This window comes from Miniopterus schreibersii (assembly GCF_964146895.1).
Source record: "Miniopterus schreibersii genome assembly, chromosome: 12".
Lineage (NCBI taxonomy): Eukaryota > Metazoa > Chordata > Mammalia > Chiroptera > Miniopteridae > Miniopterus > Miniopterus schreibersii.
The window spans coordinates 63,544,827-63,568,571 of NC_138112.1; the positions used below are offsets into that span (position 1 = coordinate 63,544,827).

General features: G+C 35.5%; 1 protein-coding gene across 1 annotated transcript in view; it reads right to left on the reverse strand.

Annotated features, from left to right (window-relative positions):
• Positions 1 to 23,745, reverse strand: part of CKAP5 (cytoskeleton associated protein 5) — a 71,240-nt gene that overhangs the window by 15,822 nt on the left and 31,673 nt on the right. The window contains exons 10-27 of the mRNA XM_081153123.1: positions 21,376 to 21,465; positions 21,101 to 21,265; positions 20,421 to 20,549; positions 19,478 to 19,660; positions 16,395 to 16,508; positions 16,016 to 16,126; positions 14,734 to 14,826; positions 12,598 to 12,783; positions 12,049 to 12,143; positions 8,924 to 8,981; positions 8,709 to 8,834; positions 7,944 to 8,083; positions 7,626 to 7,800; positions 6,923 to 7,036; positions 5,801 to 5,929; positions 2,682 to 2,876; positions 2,174 to 2,309; positions 768 to 856 (exon numbers count right to left, since the gene is read on the reverse strand). Coding sequence (XP_081009249.1) covers positions 768 to 856; positions 2,174 to 2,309; positions 2,682 to 2,876; positions 5,801 to 5,929; positions 6,923 to 7,036; positions 7,626 to 7,800; positions 7,944 to 8,083; positions 8,709 to 8,834; positions 8,924 to 8,981; positions 12,049 to 12,143; positions 12,598 to 12,783; positions 14,734 to 14,826; positions 16,016 to 16,126; positions 16,395 to 16,508; positions 19,478 to 19,660; positions 20,421 to 20,549; positions 21,101 to 21,265; positions 21,376 to 21,465 — 2,328 coding nt within the window. The remainder of the gene's footprint in view (positions 1 to 767; positions 857 to 2,173; positions 2,310 to 2,681; positions 2,877 to 5,800; positions 5,930 to 6,922; positions 7,037 to 7,625; positions 7,801 to 7,943; positions 8,084 to 8,708; positions 8,835 to 8,923; positions 8,982 to 12,048; positions 12,144 to 12,597; positions 12,784 to 14,733; positions 14,827 to 16,015; positions 16,127 to 16,394; positions 16,509 to 19,477; positions 19,661 to 20,420; positions 20,550 to 21,100; positions 21,266 to 21,375; positions 21,466 to 23,745) is intronic.

A 23,745-nucleotide genomic window follows, 5' to 3' on the forward strand; every position in this document is an offset into this window, starting at 1 on the left:
TATTTAGACCAATAGCCACAAAGTGCCCATTCTTTAATGAGCATAGAATAATAAATGTAGTAGGTAATAAAACTGTTCCTAGTCTAATATTTTTCATCAATTATATGCAATTAATGGCATAGTTTTCTCTATTTATATTTATTATTAATTTACTAATTGCCTTGTTCTGCAATTTTCCTTTTCAAAGTATTAAATAATCAATACTCTGAATACAGTGATAAGCTCTGAATCTTGATACAGAAACTGATGACAATTTGCTGTGATTCAAAAAAATTAAATGAAATAATACCCAGGGGATATTTCCAGTTGAGCATTTGAACACATTTCTTTACATTGGTGATGCATCAAAATAAGTCCCCTGATGCAGGGACAGAAGTTATTCCTTGTAGACTATTCAGAACACCTTCTGATAACTGTGCCAAATTTGAAGGAAGTTGATTACCTTCCTTTTCTCAAATCAATGTCAGCCTAAGTGGTTCTTCCGCCTGGGCTAATATGATTTGTCTCTCTTCACTGCTGCAAATCTTCCCTAAAGATCTGCACAGCAGAAACCATGACAGCACCTCTGGTGAGCAAGATATCTCTGTTTTGGGGCCTTATTAAAAAATAAACCACAGAAATTTGTACAAATAAGTACTTTGTAATTTGATCATATCAAGAGTAATAATATTCTTTTATATATAATGTGATCTTTCCTAATAGAATGAATCGGTGTATAAAACACACCTAAAAGTAATTCTATATCTAAGTATGCAGAGTTAACATACCTTTGCTTTAGAGGAAACTCCTAGAGCTTTGGCCTTTTTTGGATCAGGCTTGGGTTCTACTGTGCTGGAAACAGAATCTTCAACAGGTGCTTTGAGGAAAAAAGCATATACTATAAACTCTGATATTATTTTATTCTGGGCTGCTTAAATATATAATAATGAGAAAGCCTGCAATGTTAAATTTATCATTTATAGTGTTTTAATTAGATTTTTCCCCAATCTTTTTTCTCTCTGAAATCCTCTTTAAGCATAACCTCACGAAATTCAATAAATTTACATATATCTTCTTTACCAACAGTTAAACTGCAGTTTTAAAACTATTTTCTAAATAGCAGTTAAAAAAACCCTTTTTGCTAGTTAGATACTTCCTTAAGGGTAGAGCCTGTCATCTTTGATACTCAGTTATTTACTACATAGCAAATTCCAATAAATGTTATAATTAAATATATACTTTGATACCAGCAGTTTAACACATGTAAAATTTCTAACTTTAGAGCATCAACAATTTTTTTTATAAATTTGACTAATTATGTAATTTTAATTTTTATGTTTATTTTTAAAATATATCTTTATTGATTTCAGGGAGAGGAAAGGAGAGGGAGGGAGAGAGAAACATCAGTGATGAGAGTCATTCATCGGCTGCCTCCTGCATGCCCAACTGGGGATCAAGCCTTCATCCCAGGCATGTGCCCTGCCTGGGAATCAAACCGCGATCTCCTGGATCCTAGGTTGACGCTCAACCACTGAGACATGCCCAGCCAGGCAACAATTTCTATCCCACTAAACAGAACACTGTTTTGTTTAAGCAGTAAATCTAAAAGATAAGTGGTTAACAGTTTAGAGTTTTATTTTACATGATGGAATTTTAACAGCAGGATGAAGAAATCAATCTTTAATTTCCCTTAGGGACAGTTACTAAATATTAGAATGGATCAGTGCAGAGGAAGAACTCATTTGGAAATGAGTAAATGGAGCTCTATGCTGGTTCAGGATTGGCTGGCAGTGTGGCCTTTTGCAAGTCACTTAACCTTTTGGGTTTCCTCATCAGTTAATAAAGGGGATTAAGCTAGATGGTCCCAATTCTTCCTCTATAATATCCAATAGCAGAAAACAGTTGTGGAAACCTTAATAGGATGGAACAGTTGCTTTCTGGAGTATTTCAATGAGCTACTCTAAAACTCCTTTTTGGTCTTGGAAACCAAATTAATCATTTTTGTACCCTCAGCATAGTTGCTGGCATAAAACAGGCACTTGACAAATGTTTGTGAATGAAAGGTAAGGAGAGAAGGACGGAGGGGTTGAGATCTAAGCCATGAAGAAATGTGATAAAAAAAGAAGGCTGGATTTCTTATATTAGTGTTTCCTTGGGCTATTTCCCTTCCCTTGAACTCTCTCAAAACAGTTACCTGAGGCAGGCTGAAATTTGGCTGGAGCTGACCCTCCCATTGGTTTGGAAGTTGCTTTAGCAGGTGCAGCAGGCTTGGCTGGCATGTTAGCTTTGGCTTTCTCTAGCATGGCCAATACCTGATCTTTAGAGGTTGGCTTAGGGAGACAATAAAACAGAGGTGATAAGACACATAAAGGATACACTCATATTATGCTTACTAACAGATCTGCCATCAAACAAATCTTTGAGCTCCTAGTTTTGAAATACCAATGCAGTAGGCACACCGTACAAGAGAAGTAACACATTATGAAGTCACACAAATTAGCTACCATTCTAGAAGGCCACACTTTCACCTTTGCAGAGTCAACAGGTTCTTTACAAGTCCTACACTGCTAATAATTTATTTTTGCTCTCACTGGGATTTCAAATTGAAAGTCCCAGGAGGTAATATGATTTTTTTCCTATATAGATTCATGTTCAATATTTTTCAGATGGTTTTTAACAGTAGCAGCAACAAGGAGTAGTACCTTTAGTTTCCCCGTAGCCTTGGCCATTTTCTCATATCCTAAGTGCATCATGAAGAATGGCAAGGCATCTTGGGCCTTCTTTCGCACATCTCCATTACGATCCTCTAGGCAGGAGTAGAGATGGGGAACACACAGGATAAGGTCTGTGGGGGTGGAACGAAGAGTTGGTAGTTTCTCAGCCAGCCAGCCCAGAAGCTGCCAAAAGAAGTAAAGACTGGTTACACACTTCAAGTGGAAAATTGTTTTTATGATCTTAGGCTTAAGGATTCCATCAGTGCCAAACACTGAGTTAGTTCTTACTAATTCCAACACTACAACTTTCCAGTATGAAATCAGTAATTTTCATTGTTTAAGAACTGTGTGATATTTAAATGATATATGCAAAGATGACAATCTTCTTTAAGATAAGGACACAATTCTTTGGACCATACTTGGGCATTAAATTATAAAGCTTTCATAGTTCCTCATACATTTTAAAGATGAAAAACTTTCACTTTTTTGCTTTTGTTTTTTAATTCTAACAACTATTATCTAGAAAAGACAAAAAATATCTATTTGATCATAAGATGACAAGTTCTACCAGGGTTTCTATTTTTAGCCTTACATTGACAGCTGTTCTCTATACCTCTAAAATTCCCATCTATATTTATTTATTTATTAAAAAATATCTTTATTGATTTCAGAGAGAGGAAGGAAGGGAGAGAGACAGATAGAAACATCACTGATGAGAGGAGTCACTGATCGAGCCCACAACCTGGGCACATGCCCTGACGGGGAATTGAACCCCAATCGCCTGGATCCCAGGTCGATGCTCAATCGCTGAGCCACGCCCGGCTGGGCTATATTTATTTTTAATTGAAAGTTTTACTGAGATGATTATAGATTCACAAAAAGTTGTAAGAAATAATACAAAGAGAGCCCATGTAGCCCTTACTCAGTTTCCTGTTAAGGAGCACTTTACAAAACTAGACTACAGTATCACAACTAGGATATCAACATTGATACAAGCCACTGATCTTATTCAGATTGCCCCAGTTTTAGTTGTTACCATTTGTGTATGTGTATATAATCTATACAATTTCATCACATGTATGTCAGTATATCCACCACCAGGCAAGATGTTGAACAGTCCCATCAAAAGGATCCCTTGTGGCCCAGCCGGCATGGCTCAGTGGTTTAGCGTCGACCCATGAACCAGGAGATCACGGTTCGATTCCCAGTCAGGGTGGTTTCGGGCTTGTTCCCCAGTAGGGGGTGTGCAGCTGATCAATGACTCTCTCTCATCATTGATGTTTCTATCTCTCTTTCTCTCTCCCTTCCTCCTTCTGAAATCAATAAAAACATATTGTAAAAAAAGGATCCGTGGTGTTTCCCCTTTTATAACCACACCCATTTCCTTCCTCCTCTCCCCCACACCTCCCAATCCCTGGTAACCATTAATCTGTTTTCCATTTCTAAAATTTTGTCATTTCAAACATGTTTTATATAAATGGAATCAAATGTAACTGTTTGGGATTGGTTTTTGTTAGCATAATTCCCTGGAGATTTATCTAAATTGTTGTATGTAAAAATAATTTCTTTCATTGCTAAACAATATTACACATATAGACACAGTTTAAGCATTCACTGTTGAAGGATATCTGGCTGTTATGAGATTTTTTGGCTATTATGAATGAAGCTCTATAAACATTTGTGTATAGGTTTTTGTATAAACATAAATTTTTGCTTTTCCGGAATGCTCAAGATCACAAGATCACAATTATTGAATCATACAGTAACTACATGTTTAGTTTTATAAGAAACTACCAAACTATTTTCCAGAGTGGTTGTGCCACTTTACATTTCCACCAGCAGTGTTCACGTTTCTCTATATCCTTGCCAGCATTTGGTGTTATCTCTATTTTTTATTTTAGTAATCCTAATAGGTGAGTAGTGGTATCTTATTTTAGTTTTAATCGGCATTTCCCTGATGCTAATAATGTGGAACATTGTTCATGGCTTATTTGCCATCTGTATCCTCTTCAGTGAAATATCTTTTGCCCATTTTCTAATTAGATTTTTTTCTATTGTTGAGTTTTGAGTTCTTTATATATTTAGATAATAGTCCTTTATCAGATATAGTTTACAAATATTTTCTCCCACTCTGTAGCCTTGTCTTTTCATTTTCTTTACATACTCTTTTGCATAGTAAAAGTTCTTAATTTTGATGAGGTCCAATTAATTTTTCTTTGATGGATTGTGGTTTTGGTATCAAGCCTATGAATTCTTTGCCTGGAGAATTTGTGTATCTTGAAGGTTATCTTTAAAAGTTCTATAGTTTTATGTTCAACATTTAAGTTCACCATCCATTTTGAGTTAACTTTTGTGGTTTAGGTTGAGGTTTATTTTTTGGTCTATGAATGCCAAGTGTTCCAGAATCAATTGCTGAAAGGCTATATCCTTGAATTCTTTCATCAGTATTCTATAATTTTCAGTATACACATCCTGTATTTGTTAAATTTGTGTATCTAAAGATTTCACTTTCTTTGGAGTGACTGTAAATGGTATTATGTTTTTAATTTCAGTTTCCACATGTTCATTGTATTATAAAGAAATGTGACTTTTGTATGTTGATTTTGTATCCTGCAATATTACTGAACACAATTATTAGTTTCTAGGAGTTTATTTATAGATTCCTTTGGATTTTCTATGTAGACAGTCATGTTATGTGAAATTACAGATAATTTTATTTATTCTTTATTCAATCTGTATGATTTCCATTTGTTTTTCTTGCTTTATTGCAGTGACTGAAACTTCCAGTACTAGGCTAAATAACAGTAGTAAAAGTGGACATTCTTGACCTAGCTGGTTTGGCTCAGTGGTTAGAGCATTGGCCCGAAGACTGAAGGGTCCTGGGTTCAATTCTGGCCAAGGGCGCATACCTCAGTTGCAGGCTCAGTCCCCAGCCCTGTACAGTGTTTGAGCAGGAAGCAAACAATTGATGTGTGTCTCTTACATCAATGTTTCTCTCTCTGTCCCCCCCCCTTCTACTCTCTCTGAAAAGCAATGGAAAAAACATCCTCGGTTGAGGATTAAAAAAGAGACACATGAGTAAGGCACCTGATATTTGTGGTACTAACCTCTTGCCTCAGGAAAGGGTTTTCCCTTTTGAGCTCTTCAGAAAGATCCTCTCCCTCTAGCCACTCCTTCATGCCCGTCTGTTCTGCCCAAGCATTTACAGTTGCTAGGGCAGCAGCTCGAACATTGTTCTGAATGGAGAAGAGAATTAGTAAAGATAAGATTGACTATGATTTGGAGGTAGGGAGTGAAAAGATTGTTCCTTTATGAACATGAACATGGAGGTTTCTCTAAGGTCCATTGAACATACCTGGAACCATCTTCTTTGAAACATAATCTAGTTCTATGGTTGTACTAAAACTCCAAATTACACTAGAAACATAAAACTTTAAACTGTAGAGATCGATCCTGTAGCTAAGTTACGTAGGCAAAATAGTGACCTGAGCATGAAATATCATGTAAGGGGAATAAACTCTTAGGTTTTGTTTCCTAAACCTTTGGGGGCTCTTATGTCCATGTTTATCTGCTAAAGAATATAATTCTACATGTCAGAGAATGCATAATGGTTACACTGAAATTACTAACAACTTTAACATTTATGTTTTTATATTAACGTGTATTCACAGAATAAGGACTTACTGACACAAATAATATAAAAATAGCCCAAGTCCTCACATTAAATGTATATACAAAAATAAAAAGACATCCAAATACTCAATCTAGGGCTAAACATAAGAGGCTTACAACATTCAGTGAGACTAAGTATCTTAATCAAGTACTAGAGGATCCTATTCTAGTAGTTCAGAGAAATAGGTAAAAAACAAATACATAATCCAAAAATTCATATATTTATTCAGTCTTTATACTTTGAGCACACACTATATAAAACAGGTGCAGGGACCTTATGTATAGACTCTTATTTAATTCTGTAAGAATTTTACAGATAAAGAAAATGAATCTCAAGATAACTTATCTAAGGGTCACAAAGCTAGTGATATATTTGGTCATGTTAATACTACCTGGGAGGTAAAAATGTTTACTATTTTCCTCCAAATATTCTCTTCTCTACAAAGTTTATAAACTGTTTACATGTACCCTTACATGTAAGAAAAGAGAATTATTCTTAGCTCCAGAGTATGGCTGGCTTATTCCAGAATGAAGCTGTAGTGAAAAGTCAGATTTACCTTGCTGTCTCCAAGAACTGTGATAATAGGGATGCCTAAGTTCTTCACATGTTGCTTGATGTTTGGGCCCATGGCTACTGCCAATTGCTGGAGGATATTCAATGTCTGCTGCACCTGAGTGGAAAGAGCCAACACTTCATGTTCAAATCATGAGCAACCTGTGTACGAAGTTTTGCAAGTTTGCTGCTATACCGTGAATGCAATAGGAAGTCTGGCATACTTAAGAGACAGGGAAATCAGCTCTTTATAATGCTACTCTAATTAGCTTTGAATAATTTTTAGGAGGTGGCCTCTGCTTTTATCATTAGTTTATAAAATCAGAATATCAGAATTTTAGGCCAGAGATTATACTGCTTTATAATTCTGAAATAAGGTAAAGCCTAGTTTATGAAAATCTTGACATAAAAATCCAAATTTAAAAATTAGAAATTAAGCATGTTTATGTATATTACAAGCAGTTTTATATAAAGATACTAATATGAGAATCCTGTAAAATGCAAATCTGAGCTTCATAAAAGTTTGACTTATAAACTTGCCATCTATCAGCATATCTTGCAGCACACCTAAGAAATTAAAGAAAGCTATTTGTAGTTCAAAGCAAATACAGTGACCACTCATTTTTTGCTGGCAACTGTTTCATTGAAAAGGAACCTTCTGATAGGGGAAGGGGATGAGAAAGAGAACAGGCATGTGTTCTACGTACCAAGATTTTATTTGAATCATTGAGTCGACTCTTCAAGGCAGTTGGAAGTTCACCTATGTTTGGTTGGATAAATTTTGCTTCATTGATAATACCTGCCACTTCATCTAGGCCTTCTTTCCTGATCTTCCAGTTTTTGTCACCAATCTTAGATACCAACTCTGAAGTGATTTTATCACTGAAAAAAACAGAAGACAACACCTTAATTCCAGACTCCTAAAAAATAATGATGTCACAGAAGTACCCCTGACTGAGAAAGAGAAGGCACCAGGTTAAAAATTCAGTATAATAAATCAAATAAACCATTTCCAATAAACCTACCTTATTTCCGTCCTTGGCAAAAGATCCACAACATCATTGCCCCCATCATCTGGTTCGTCTCCATCTTCTCCCTCATCTGTACCACTTGTGCTGTGTTTGGAAATCCCTCTGGTTGGAGCAGGTGGGCTCTGGCCCTGCATCTACACCCAAACAAATAAATCAGTGAGGCTAATGAACTTGATGAAAGATATGAGAGCAAACAAGTTGGACAATGGTGCCTTTGTCAAAATTTTATATTCCTTCATAATACTTAATATTTACACAGTCCATGTCTTAATTCCTATTTAGGTTCCAATTTTGAGACTACATGGCAAAAGATATTTTTATAAAACCTATTAGAATCTGACTTCTGAATCATGAAGTTGTCTTTTGACTTGTATGCCCAAGACAATATATAGCAAGTCTGCCAAAACTTAGCAATTTCCATTACAAAGTTTATTCAAGGAGGGACAATATTTTTTATTAAAAAAATTTTTAAATATTATATTTAATGTACTTTTTCAATAGGTCATACATTCAAAATATTTGAAATTCCAAAGGCACAAAGGATATAAAAGAGAAAATCTCCCATCTTATACCATAGCTACCATTCTCTTCCTTACAATCAAAGTCATCTATTTCTTAGAAACTCTTCCTAGGGATACTTTATGCATATAAAAGCAAATACATACATATTGTTCATTCCAAAGGATTAAAAGTTTAAACATAACTAATATAAGCTTTCTCAAGTCCACCAATAGATTGTGTAACTTCTGAAATCTTTACCTTCTCAAATTCTGCATCTATCTGGGATAGGAGGGCAGGCTTCTCATCTTCAAAAAACATTCGTAAAGAGGGACCAACATACAGATACATTACACCAAGCAGGGTGATAGCAGAAGTCCTCACAGCCTGGCAGAAAGAACAAAAAGAATTTTCCAAATAAGAGCAGAACCACAAAGATGGCTGTACTATTCTTATATATGCTGGTATGTACTCACTGGGTTTGTTGCAGCAAGAGCAGTCTTCACATTGCTAATGAAAGCTTTCACATTCAATCTAGAAGAAAAAACATTTAGAATCAAAAACAAACAAAACACTCCACAAAGTTTTATAAAGCCAGACTCTAGAGGTGACTTCCTTTGGACAGGTCCCAAAATCTCACCTATTTGCTTTCTACACTCACTTAAAGTGAGCTTTAAGTACTACCTACATGCTAATCACTCCTAAATCCAGTGTTGACTTCTCTCCAGAACTCCAGATTCAGATACCCAACTGCCTTTGTGACATTTCTACTTGTGTCTAGATGTTGCCCTACATCTGTCAAAACCAAACTCCTGATTGTCCACATCCCAACCCCAAAACCTGTTCTTCCCAGTCTTCCCTACCTCAGCAAACAGCCACATCCTTCTTCCAGTTTCTATCCCTTCCCTCTACCCCCAATTTCAAAAGAGGCCAACATTCCTAGTGCCCTTATCATATGCCAGATCCAGTTCTCAGCATTTTACATACTTTTCATAATAACCCTATGAGGTGCTATTTTGGCATTTTACAGAAAGGTAAATGAGGTAAAAAAAGGAGCAGCCCCCTCCCCAATGCTACACAGCTGGAAAGTGGCATATTAGGGACAAGAGTCCATGTGGTCTATCTTCTTATACCACCTTCTGAACTACTACTCTCTTATCTGAAATTTTAGCTCACAGCTCTTCTACAACCTATTGCCTCTCTCTCTCTAAACAGGGGCTTCCAACCAGATTTCTGCTGCATTAAAAATAAAAATAAGCCCGGCCGGGCGTGGCTCAGCGGTTGAGCGTCGACCTAGGATCCAGGTGATCAGGGTTCGATTCCCGGTCAGGGCACATGCCCGCTTGCAGGCTCGTCGATCAATGACTCTCTCATCATTGATGTTTCTATCTCTCTCTCTCCTTCTCCCTTCCTCTCTCTGAAATCAATAAAAAAACAAATGTTGTAAAATAAAATAAATAAATAAATAAAATTAAAACGAATGTTGAGGTCCTGTATCACCTGGCTTCCTCTTCTTTCTCCAATTTTATCTCTTACCACTCTCCACCCCCTCACTTATTCCACTCTAGCTACATTCTGAAGAACAATCACTCCTTCCTATTTTTAAATATATCACGTGCTCCTACCACAGGGCTTTTGTACTTCCTGTCCCTTGGTCTAGAATGCTCTTCTCCCAGATTGTCTCAGCTAACTCTTTCATGTCCTGAAGGTCTCTGCTCAAATGTTATTATTTCAGGCCAGATTTTTGTTCTACCTTATCAAAAAGAACACCATCCCAACCACACTAAGGTGATACCACCTAACCCCTTAACATGCTTTATTTTTTATTTATTTTCCTTAATTTTATTTTTGTTTAAAATATTACAGATGTCCCTTTTTCTCCCCAATGACCCATTCCACCCAGTCCCATCCCCCTCCCCAGTCCCTCTCCCCACCATTGTCCATGTCCTTGGGTTGTGCATATATGCATATAAATTCTTTGGTTACTCTCTCCCCCAACATGCTTTATTTTTATTCTGTTGTTCTTATATCTCCTAATATATTTTTTATTGTCATCTCGTCCATGATGTATTCCTAGGGCCTGAAACAAATAACTAAAATATCATAGGTGCTCATATGTAGTTGTTTAATAAATGAACAAATACAAGATCATAGATGAATAGAATAAAAAGGAGGAGAATGTTCACCTGGCTTTTATGTCATGCCAAGAGATTAGTTTCACACCAAAAACTATACAGTTAAGAAGAAATTATAACAATACCCTCAACTATGTGAGGACACCACAGATACTGACATGACAATTCTTTGCTTGAATGACAACTGAATGATAATTTCTAGAGTAGTATTTCTTCACTTGGTAGAACTCAGAACACTGTTTTGTAAGATTAAGAGGCATGTTGTAAAAAGCAACATGGCACAGAGAAAGGCAACATAGTAGAGCAGTATAATATTCTTTCTTGGAACCAGAATGCCTGTGTTGAAATGTTGACTTCACCATTTCCTAGCTGTGACTTGGGTAGATTACTTAAGCTTTCTGTGCCCTAGTTTTCTTATTTATAAAACAAAGATAACAATACCTCACATGGCTTTTATGATGATTGAGTCAAATAAATTATTCAGAAAATGTCTAGCATAAAGTAAGCTCTATAAAATTTTGTTAATGAAATAAACAGATGTGTTCAGGATGCAAGTTAAGTTTGGGAAAACAGCAAATTAAACAAGCTTCTCTACTGCATGACTACTGAGTGTCTTTGATTCACCAATATGCACTATAGGTCTCTAAACAAATGTGATTATATGTAGTAATTTGCAAATGTATTTGACTAGCAATCCTTGGCTTTCTGTGAGACAGCTATTAACACTTGAGGAAAAATAACATAGAGAACTCTAATGTTAGTGAGTATCAAAATGCAGGTGCATGAGCCAATATAGATGGTCCCCAACTTACAATGACTTATAATTTTTTAAAATCCTTATCTAAGGATGTTTATTGATTTGCAGGGGTGGTGGGGGGTGGTGGGAGAAATCGATGTAAGAGAGAAACATCAATCAGTTGCCTCCCATACGTGCCCCAACAAGGGATCAAACCCGCAACTTAGGCGTGTGCCCTGACCAGGAATCAAATCTGCAACCCTCTGGTGCATGGGATGATGCTCAACTGAGCCACCTGGCAGGGCTGACTTAAGATTTTTTGACTTTACAAATGGTGGGAAGAGATATGCATACTATATTACATGAGATATTCAACACTTTATTAAAAAATAGGCTTTGTGTTAAAATTATTTTGCCCTACTGTAGGCTAATGTAAGTGTTCTGAGCATGTGTAAAGTAGTCTAGGCTAAGCTATGATGTTCAGTAGGTCAGGTGCATTTTCCACTTATATTTTCAACTTACAATGGGTTTATTGGGATGTAACCACATCATAAGTCAAAGAGCATTTGTATAGACTTTTGAGGAACAAATGTGGTTTTGCTTTATATAAATTAGATAACCCAGCTCTGGTGTCTCAGAAATAAACAGAGATAGCTACAACAAATATAATCACCAGTTAGAGATTGGCAAAACACTTAATTATTTTGTACTGGATTTTTTTCTGACTTACCCAGAAAAACCAAATTCTTTTATTGCATTTGATAGCCAATTCAGAGTTTCTGATTGATTCTTGGGATTCTTCTGGGAGAAAGCCATTGACATAACCTGGAGCAGGAGAAAAACAAACAAACAGATCTATGTTTTCTATCAGGATTTCTCATAGAAATATAGCACGACATTAAGGCAGAAGTGGATGAAGCATGATTTTTCTGATGCTAAAACAACTGCAAGAATGACTTTAGGAATGAAATACTTACCTACACAAGAAAATGAGGTAAGTGACAGTAGAATTAAAAGTATTCTGGACTGTATACAACATTTCTTTCATTAGTGACCATTCTGGCTTATGTCTTAAGAGAAAATTACTCTCATCTTTAACAGAATATTCTTGACTAACATAAAGTTTAATTATCATACATGTGTTATTATCAAAAGTAAAAATAAAAATACGGTATAAAAACAGCTTTACTTGAGAGGACAAGACTAAGCTTAATTCATAACTTTAATATTTGGGACAAACGTGGGAAAACTTGGGGAAAGAGAGTACTGTGTTGCTAACCTGTTCAGCTGTCCATGGCAACATACAAGCTTCAGCTATTGCTGTCAGAGCTTCTTTTGAATTGTTTCCACATTTCACATCTCCAATCTTGTCTACAAGGCCATCCAAGACAATCTGAGCTGAAGTTTTGGAAAAATTTCCTTTCTGGGCAATTAAAGCAACTATGTGAAGTTTCATCTGCATCACCTGAACAAGGATAAAGTTATCATAAAGTTATGAGTAAGCCAAAGACATTTATTTATATACTTATTGTTACAGCATCCTGAACATGTAACACAATTAAGAACAGCTGAGAGCACAACTAAACTAAAATCAGAATTTTAAACAAAGAAACAAAATAATTATCCTTTGTTATCAATTAAAGTGGCTAATGAAAGCTAAAAGAAAAAAACCAAACCACTCAATGCTTTAAAATATTAACAGTGTTACCGCATGAAATTTTATGAATTGAAAATTTTAATTTCTATAGTCTCATGTGATATTTGCATATAGTATTGAATAACACATCCTTCAATACATAATAAATGACCATACTAACCATGTAACTCAGAGTTCCTAAAAGAGCTGCTCACACACAAAAAACTATAACCCTCACGCGCGCGCGCGCACACACACACACACCAGAATTTGAGAGACTTAAAGAACTTGTAGATTTTTAAGTGGAAGGAAGAAAGAAGCTTGGAAAACAATTCTAAAATGTTAATGTAATGATGGCAGATGTATGTGACTTGAGACCCCCTTTGCCCATAAATATTTCCCTTTGTCTTGTTTGAATACTTAAATAATAAGTGTTGGCAGAGATGTAGAGAAATTGAAACTCTCTTGCATTGCTGGTGTGAATATAAAGTGGTGCAACAACTTTGGAAAATAGTTTGGCAGTTCCTCAAAAAAGTTAAACAGAGTTACCATATGATCCAGCAATTCAACTACTAGGTATATACTCAAGGGAATTAAAAAAAACGCGTTCACACAAAGACTTGTACACAAATGTTCACTGCAGCATTATTCACAATAGCCAAAAAATGGAAACAATGAAAATGCTCAACTAATAAATGCTTAAATAAAATGTATATCCATACAATGGAATATTATTTAGCAATAAAAAGAATGTAGAGTTGATACATGCTACAATATGAACAGTGAAAACATTATGCAAAATGTAAAAGCTAGACACAACTAAATTCTACATATTGTATTATTCCATTTATATGAAATGTCCAGGAGCAGTAATCCATAGAGAAAGTAGGTTAACAGATGTCAGGGACTGGGACTGGGGGTGGGGATTTGGGAAGGAATAGAGGGACAGCTGATGAGTATGGGGTTTCTTTCTGGGGTGATGAAAATATTAATGTAATAGTAGGAGTTACAGAACTATGTGAATACACTAAAAATTGCTGCCCTGTACACTTTAAAATGGTGAGTTTTATACACTCAATAAAGTTGTTATAAAGAAAAATATATATATAATTATCCCTTGTTACAGATCTAACACACAGAAAGGTATTAGCTAAAATGAGGTGAGTTTCTTTCACCTATGTGAGCATCTACATAAAGAGGAGTTTTAAAAGTGATGTGAGGGGAAGAGAGCAGTTTGAGAATCCTTTGGCATAGAAAACTTTTGTGGAGCTGAATAGTATGGATGAGATGCTGTAACACCGTGCTAAAGGAATACAGTGGGAGGGAGCTAAGGATCCCATAGACAGAACAAGAGGTAGCAGAAGCAAAAAGGAGACAAGCAGGATGCCAAAAATAGACCTGATACATTAAAAAAAGTTTTTTTGTATGAGGTCTACATATATCTAGAAGAAGAGAGGAAACTTTTTTCCCATTTTCCTTCCTGAATCACTTCCCTATATTTTCCTTACACCTAACTTTTTAGACTAAATAACAGTATTGCCAAATTTCATCTCTAATATCAGTTAGTTAAATAGACTATGTGGTAATTTTTCATTGGCAATTTAAAGACTGCATTTATTTTTTATCCAAATAAATAAGAAGGCTATCTCACTGTTTATCCCCACTTTAAATATGTAAAGATTAGAGGATTTTGAGGCCTAAATAATGAGGAGAAAATGCATATATATAAATTTCACAAACAATACAATAAAAGACATTAAATCTCTACTGAAAAAATACCTGAAAATTAGTTTCTTTCCATCCAGGTTTCTTGGCCAGCATCCTCACTAATGCCTGGCATGGCATTTCAGTTCGGTCCATTAGTTCAACAGCCTTGAAGTAAAACCAGAGAATAAGAGTTAAAAGGTGATGAAGAGTTCCAAGAAAACAGTATATAACAAATGGGAATGGGAATGAAGACGGTTGCAGAGGGAGCTTATATAATTTCTGTTATAATGCTTTTTTTTTTTTTCTTTTTGTAATGTGACAGTACTTTTAAAAAATATATCTTTTACTGATTTCAGAGAGAGGAAGGGAGAGGGAGAGATAGAAACATCAATGATGAGAGAGTCATTGATCAGTTGCCTCCTGCACGCCCCCGACTGAGGATCGAGCTCACAACCCGGGCATGTGCCCTGACTGGTAATCGAACAGCAATCTTCTGGATCCAAGTTGATGTTCAACCGCTGAGCCATCCTCAGCTGGGCAAATGCTTTGTTTCTTAAGTTAAATGTTTGGTTTATAGTTGTTATAGCAATACTTTCGAAACTTTTATTTTCCCAATTAGGAATCCACAAATAACGTGCTTCAAGGGAAGTAATGGTAACACAGTTTTCATTTGCCTAGCGTGTGGCAGAAACTGCCTAATATTTTGACTTATTTGATTTTCCTAAAAACACAGGAAAGTAGGGTAGAAGTGATTAAGTATTAAATTTCAAAGATGCACAAATTCAGGTCTAAATGCAATATGTGGCAAATGCTGGACTGGAAGGAAAGTTTCCTGCCTCAAGTCCCAGTGCTCTTCTAGTTACTCCACACCCCTCCTCATAAGAATCACAGAGGATATGCCAAAATGGACTACCATGCTCCTTTCCAACAAAGACTTTTGAGAGGAGCTTCTCACACCAAGTGATAATGTCTGTTCCTCCAAGAACCATGATGAAAAAGAGAGAAACGTAGAAATGGATGAGGGGTGGTTTAAGTGGAGAGATGTTTGCCTACTATTAGAAAACAAATACCATAAGATTAAAATTCATCTAAACCTTACAATTCAGAATAAACCTAATGTTTTTGGTTTAAGTACTAAGTTATGAAATTACAGAAACCATAGGAAGCAGATGTTGAAAGATAAACACTACACAGCTAAAAAACAAACCAAAAAACCCCACCTCATCTTTAGGTAACACCCTGAAACATATTCACTGGTTATAAAACAGCAATAGGACAGGCCTTTCATTTGCAATTTCATCACTTCTATATAATAAAATTTTTTTTCACACTCAACTCATCCCTATGCACCTACCTTTTGGAACTCTTCCATACAGGCCAGCCTTTCCTTCCAGTTACTGCTGTCTAGAAGTTGTATACAGGTAGCAGGAAGGACAGCTGAAGCTTTTTCTTCACATACTTCAATCTGTAAGATACAAACACTTTAAAGTTAAAAATTACTTAAGGAAACAGATGGCAAGAATGTAAAAATACAGGAACTCCTATAGGTATGCTACAATCTGAGGCTCCTCTATTTCAGTACCAGAGAAGGAAAGTTTGTATAAAGCAGTTTCAAGGAGCTAGAAAGTATCAAATAACTATAAGCTGTAGAATTCAGCAAGAACGAACTCAGATCTCATAGGCTTTGATCTTCCATGGGTTTATGAGTCTGAGACATACTGTATAATACTGACCGAGAGCTCAGGCTCCACTATTTCTTTGGTCTCCAATCCTTTCTTGTTCTTGGTTCCAGCACTCCCTGCACCTCCTGGTGCACTTGGTTTCCCCTTCTTAGGTGGTCCGCCAGCCTAAAAGCAATTTAAAAAAAATTAAACCACGTAAGGACTTAGAACAGTGGTTCTTAAACTTTTGTGGGTTAGAGACTTCTTGAAAATTTGACTGAAATGAGCAGTCACTGTAACTATGTATAGTGACTTATTGTGGTGATCATTTTGCAATATGTAAAATATAAAATCATTATGTTGTACACATAAAACTAATATAATGTTGTATGTGAATTATACTTCAATAAATTAAAAAAAAAAAAAAAAGAGTGATAATTCGATCAACAAAAAAATCCCGTATTTCTGGTGCCCACAGAATTTAGCAGTTTCAAAGACAGACAGATCTTCTAAGACCACTCATGGGGGAAACTGTAGGCTCCATTTTAAGAACCTCTAACTCAGAACGAGCTAATGAAATAAAAACAATGGACTGGAATTATACTACATTTACAGATTAATTTGAGAATTAATGTTTGATGCCTCTAAATCTTTCCTATAATAGTCAAGGACAATTTCTAACTTATACCATTTCCTCAGTACTTAATCACAAGGTGCCCCAGTTAGAGCAGAATGAGTGCTCTAATTATGCTGAAGATGGCCATCTTGCTGAATCTTTTTACTGTCTCAGTAGTTTTTCAGTTGACTTTCTTGGGTTTTCCAAGTATATGATCATATAACCTATAAAAATGATGATTTTTCCTTTTCCTTCCTCATATTAATACCTCTACTTTATTCTTTTATCTAATTGTAGAGCATTATTTAACAATAATGGTACCAGCAGGCATTTTGTGTTTTACTTCTCATTTTAATAAGAATACTTCTAGTATTTCATCATTAAGCATAATACTGACTTTTAGTTTGCTATGTCTACTGCTATATATCATGTCAAAGTATTCATCCATTTCTATGCGGTTAAAAATTTTTTTTATCAAGAATATATGTTAAAATTTATTATATTCCTTTTAAATTAGATTTCTTTTTAAAAATTTATTTGATTTTAGAGAGAGAGGAAGGGGGAGAGAGAGAGAAGCATCGATTTATTGTTCCACTTACTTATGCATTCATTGCTTGACTCTTGTATGTGCCCTGACCAGGAATCAAACCTGTAACATGTACTGGGTTGACAGCTCTAACCAACTGAGCTATCTGGCCAGGGCTGAAATCAGATTTCTTGTTATCTATAAATTTAGTAAATTTTCTAATATTAATATCGAACCATCCTCAAAGTCCTCGAAAACTTCAATTGGTCATACTTTTTACTGTACCCACTGAATTCTACATGTGACTATTCTTTTTAAATATCTTGATTTAAACTTATTTTGAAAGGTCACAAGAAAATAGCAGTTTATCGCAAGATAGACAGCCAATGGCAGTAACATTAATAGGGCAATGCAAATCACTGTTCACATCATTCCTTCTAGCTATTTTGGATATTTGTTAAGCATTCCCCAAACCTAAAAAGAAAAGATAAAATGACAGAAGATCAAATTAGTCTTCAACATCAATACCTGTTCTGAAACCAATGTTATCTTGAACATAGTCTAAGCTTGTAACAAGGTACAATTAGCAAAACTAAGATGCTGGTTTTTAATTAAATGGAAACCTTTAATACTTGCTGGCTTATTCTCAGCAGTATGGTTTTGTTGGTTCATAACAACTCATAATCAGAGGTTTAATTGTTTTCTAACTCTAAAAATAGAAAATTCTCTACTCTTTGATTAACTAGAGTACCTCTTCTGGATCCTTTCCTGTAATTGCACTCTCTGTACCAAGAGGTACCTTGATGAATAAATCTACCTTTTTTTCTTTTCTTTTCTTTTTTAACAGACATATATGTTTAAGGCTTAGTAGGTTTACTGGCTGATACTGCCTACTTATTTTTTCAAAAGAGTAATTGAAGCAGGCTGCCACCCCTCCCCCCACTTTTTTTTTTTTTTTAAAGAATTCCTTTTAAAAAAGGGTTCAGAAAGATAAGAAAAGGTCTCAGGTACCCAGGTCATTGTCCAGTGGCAGGAGCTGGTGAGAAAGGAGAAAACAGCTGCCAAAACCCTATACTAGAATGGTGAAGAGACAGCATAACATAAAAGGAAATACACAGACTCTGTAGCTAGAGACACTCGGTTCAAGTCCCAGTTCTGTAATTCTAGGCATTCAACAAATACGTGCTGAGTCCCTGTTATACTCCAGAGCCACTCTATACACAGGGGAATCAAGCAGTGACAAGATCTCTACCCTTTCAAGTTTACAATATGATGTGGGGAGACATAGCAAACAAATAAGTGAACAACAAAAGTATCAGAAATGAATCGTAAGAGCTTATGCAGGACACTTAACCCTGTTGCTAAGCCTTAGTTTCCTTTTCTGGAAAAACAGGCGTCAAAAACATTTATCTCAAGGGTTGTTATGATTAAATGAGATTACATAGGTAAAACGCTTCACAAAGTGATGCTCACTCAGCCTGTTCTCTTCCCTAATTCCATGCTGGGGTTCAGAGTAGGGAAAGAATCAAACTTTTCACATCTGCAGTAGATAACTTTATGCTTAAGAGTCCAAAGGACAAGTATTCACTGAAGGAATGCCATATTTGCCCTTGGGCATCTTCCCCTCTTCTACACTGTACAAAGGCAACAAGACCTGGACTGGCATGGAGACTTAATGATGCAATTCAGCAACATTATTAGCAAAATGACGAAGGTGATGTTTTTTAAGTTAAGTGCCTTGCCACATTTTATTTCATTATTCAATGATACCTTCTGATCCCTTAAAATGCACTCCTGTACTTCCATTACTATTTTTATCTCTATTAAAGTTTCAAATAACCAAATGCATTGTTGGAACACTCTGTCTTCATGAGCAGATGTTCTGCTGTATTTTGAATGTGGTAATGAGTTCATTTCTCAAATGAAATCATATTGGAAGGACAAGCATTAACCTGAGATTCAGGTTATATAAATTCTAATTTTTAAACTGTATTTTCCAAGCCATCTATTAACCTTAGTAGCAGGTGCCTTTTTTAAGGGTCCTGGTTTGGGTGCTGAAACGTCCTTCGTGTCCTTATCTCCTGCGGCCCCCGAAGAAGCAGACCTTCCAGGAACAGGCTTACATTCTTTCTTCTCAGCTGCCAGTCCGCCCTTCTTACCATGCACCAACTCTACTTTTTCTGAGCATTCTTTGATCTGGAGAATAAAATTGAGATGAACATCATTAAGCCCAACTTTGAAACACAATCATTATCTTATTACTTAATAATCTAAACCACAACTATATGAGAATTTAGAGAGAAAAGTTTCCTTTTCAACAAAGATAAATTATCCAAACTTTCTTACATTTTATTTCTACACAAATTAGAATTACAATAACTACATTTTTGACAGAAGACATTCATATTTAGAAAGGTAATTTTCCAGTCCAGCTGGCGTGGCTCAGGTTGAGCACTGACCTAGGATCCAGGAGGTTGTGGTTCGATTCCCTGTCAGGACACATGCCCAGGTCTTGGGCTCAATCCCCAGTTGGAGGCGTGCAGGAGGCAGCCAATCAATGACTCTCTCTCATCATTGATGTTTTCATCTCTCTCTCCCTCCCTCTCTCTCTGAAATCAATAAAGATATGTGTGTGTTTTTTAAAAAAGGTAATTTTCCAGATACTAGAAAAAATTTGTCTTAAAACACTGTTTTCACATTTATAGATCTGGTCACTCAGCTTTATTTTTGTTATAATTTGAAAGATATTTCTACTAATATGATCATTGCCACTTGAGATGAAATTTAAATCTCCAAAACCTATGTTTTCAAACATTAGGTGTGAACCACCAGTGGTGGGTGAAATAAATTTCACAATCTGATATCAGCATTTTGGTCTTAAAACAGAACAGACAAAATTGAAACAAAACTGTAACGCACTATTGTCCAATTTCATTATAATCTATTACTAACTTACCCTGTCAAGCTTAAGTTTGTCCACATCAACTAAGAACGGGTTTACTGCTTTCTCACCAACCACTTTCAAGGCAGTACCCAGTGCTTCGAATGCAGCATCTCTGACTTCAGGAGCAGAATCATTGATGTGCTATAGTCCAGAGGTAAACAAAATGATCTCAATACAAGCTAATTTAGGTATTACTGATTTTAAGTCAGACTAATGGTAGTCGGATAAAGAATTTGCCTTTTACAATTCACTGAAGCTAAGTATAGCTTTCCTTTTGCCAATTAACAGTTACTCTTTCACAAATTCTTTTTGGCTTAAGGAAACCTCTGAAAATGCAATCAGCATGTAAGCGCTTCCTTTTTATCCTACCCCCTGTCTAAAGTGCCTCACATTCAAATGATCTTCAAATACTCCAAGCTGTATGCCTGTACTTGGCCAGATACAGATGAATGCCAGTAAATGGGCCAAATAAGAAACAGAATGTTTAGCATTTAGCAATTAATGGAACTATAAAGCTAACTTGTGCTTCAAGAATAGAAACATAACAATACAAGAATCTGGATTCAGTTTTCAAAGCTTCTCAGAAGACTATAATTGATAGTCTGGAAGTCAAATAGTCACTGTACATAATTAGTAGGAAAAAATCTTTCCTAGATATAAAATATTTCCCCAATTTCAAAGAGAGGCTATACCTTAAGTAGACCAGCACAAAAGGGCTTTAGCAAGCTCTTAGGCAGGGTAGAAGCAGTGCAGTGGCGGAAGCTTCTTGCAATAAAAAGCGATGTTTGCTGCTTGATGGTTGGATTTTTATTATCCATTACTGCTAAAACATCCTCACTGATGTTCTGTAATGTGGTCTTTAGAAAGAAAATGTGGTCAGTGAGCTTTTCTCAAATGCAAAGAACAATCAAAATATCACATTAACTAAATTTACTTGAGATAAAGGCACAAACTCATGTCAGCTTACAGTAAGGAAGATTGCATCAATTGCCTCCTGCAGGGCTTGTACTACTTGAGGCTTCTTCTCTTTGAATTTCTCCAAAATGGTTGGTACAACCTATAAAATGAACAGCTAGAATATTATCTGGCAACAAAAAGGAATGATGTACTGATACACACTACAACATGGATGAACCTTGAGAACATTATGCTAAGTCAAAGAAGAAGCCAGTCACAAAGGATCACACATGCATGATTCCATTTATATGAAATGTCAATTCCATAGAGACAGAAAGTAGATGAGTGGTTACTAGCATCTAGGGATAGGGGAGAAGGGGGAATGACTGATAATGGGCATAGGGTGTCTTTTTGGGGTGATAAAAATGTTTTAAGTTCTACCTCAATAAAGCTGTTTTAAAAACAATGTTTTGCTCTACCAAAACAAAAAAAAGTCAACATCTAAGTTGGATAAAAAGTCATTTCCTTTTTTGAAGGGCACAAGAATCCGTATGCTAAAACACTTAAAGGTTCTAATTCTACACCACCATAGCCATGTTTCTCTACCTTTTTTCTGCATCTACACCTTATATGCTACTATAAAACTGTTTCTATCAGTAATATCTCTTATTAAACAAAATGATTCTCAACTAGGTGGATTTATAGGTATAGTATATAATTTTTCCTTCCCACCCAAGATTCTTATATATCACACTGGATTAGGATGTCTCCTGCCCTTTCACTACATTAAAGAAAAAAACACACAAAACAACAGTACCAGAAATTATAGCAATTTTGATCAGAATTATATCCTCTTATTCAAGTACTCAGTTTAGATCAGTAAAGTTGGAATTTTTATGCTCTTTACTTTATTTTGTAAACTACCACTAATTCCTTAAATATTTATTGAATGCCTAATGCATCTATGGACTGCCAGGCACTGTGCTAGCAGGCAAATTAATGTAGTTTTTTAAGGTCCAAAAGAGTTAGGCAAAGCTTAACAGTATCCAAAATAAATTTTTTTTCGAGATTTCACAGAAGTTATACATAGCAAAAAGAGTATGGTTTCCATGAAGAAATAGAAAAGACTTTTTAACACTAGGAGTTAGTTATAAACTTAAAAATCAAGATATTTTAATGGTTATAAAGCTAAAGTTCACTTTTACACATACTGCCAAAAAGACAGTTTATACACAGCTACAGAAAGTAAAGCTGAACCACTAACATGCTTGTTATCAAATGCTGTACATGATATAATTTTAAGGGGGGGGGGCACCCAAACTACAAAACACTGGAGAGATATTCTTTAAGCTACACAACAAAATGTCACAAAGCCAGAATCAAAACCCAAACTAGAGGGCCAGGCAATCATCCAACTATAATTTAGTAAATTAAATGTATTTTAAAAATTGTTCTCTAGCCCTAGCCAGTTTGGCTCAGTGGTTAAGAGCGTCAGCCCATGGACTGAAGGGTCCCAGGTTCGATTCCGGCCAAGGACACATACCTGGGTTGCAGGCTCGTCCCCAGCCCCAGTTGGGACGAGTGCAGGAGGCAACCAATCAATGTGTCTCTCTCACATCGATGTTTCTCTTTCTCCCCCTGTCTCTCCCCTAACCTTCTACTCTCTCTAAAAAGCAATGGAAAAAATATCCACTGTTACCAATGGAAAAATAAACAAATAAATAAAATTTAAAAAAATTGTTCTCTAGCTTTAATAGTTATTCCTAATACAAAAGTATAAAATATTCTAATAAGTAACATAAAATTGACCAAAAGCTAATTAATACACTGATAGCATATACACACAGATATTATATAATATATATTGATTGAAATAAAATTATAAATAATATTTTTATAGCAATTTATGATTTACGTGTCTTTTTTTAGACACTAAGTCTTTTTTTAGACTCTTATTTTTATTTCCCTGGTAACAAGCTAGTCATGATTTATTTTTATTTGGTACTATCTTCTTTTTTTTTTTAGTTAAGTTCTCTGAAATTATTTTTAATGCTATGAGTAAGTGAGCTCCAAATACTATAATTAAGTGAGGTTAGATATTAGTTTCACAATATAATACTGACTTATATTATGGACTATTAGGAGACTCTTAAGTTTACCTAGGGAATCAAATGGTAAAGTGGCTAGCAAGAACCTTAAAGTTCAGCACAGTCAATTTTCTGATGCTGAACCATTCTAAGTAATTCAGACCAGATTTAGAGGCCAACTGACAGATGCCACAGTTAAACATCTCTATTTACTAAAACTGTTACCAAACTTGATTGTTTCCATATTTATACGAAGAAAATAGTATATTCAACAAATGTTTCCAGTCAGATTTTCTTGTGAACTGATATATCACCAACAGTGTAACCTACATAAAATGTCTCAAGTAAATTAT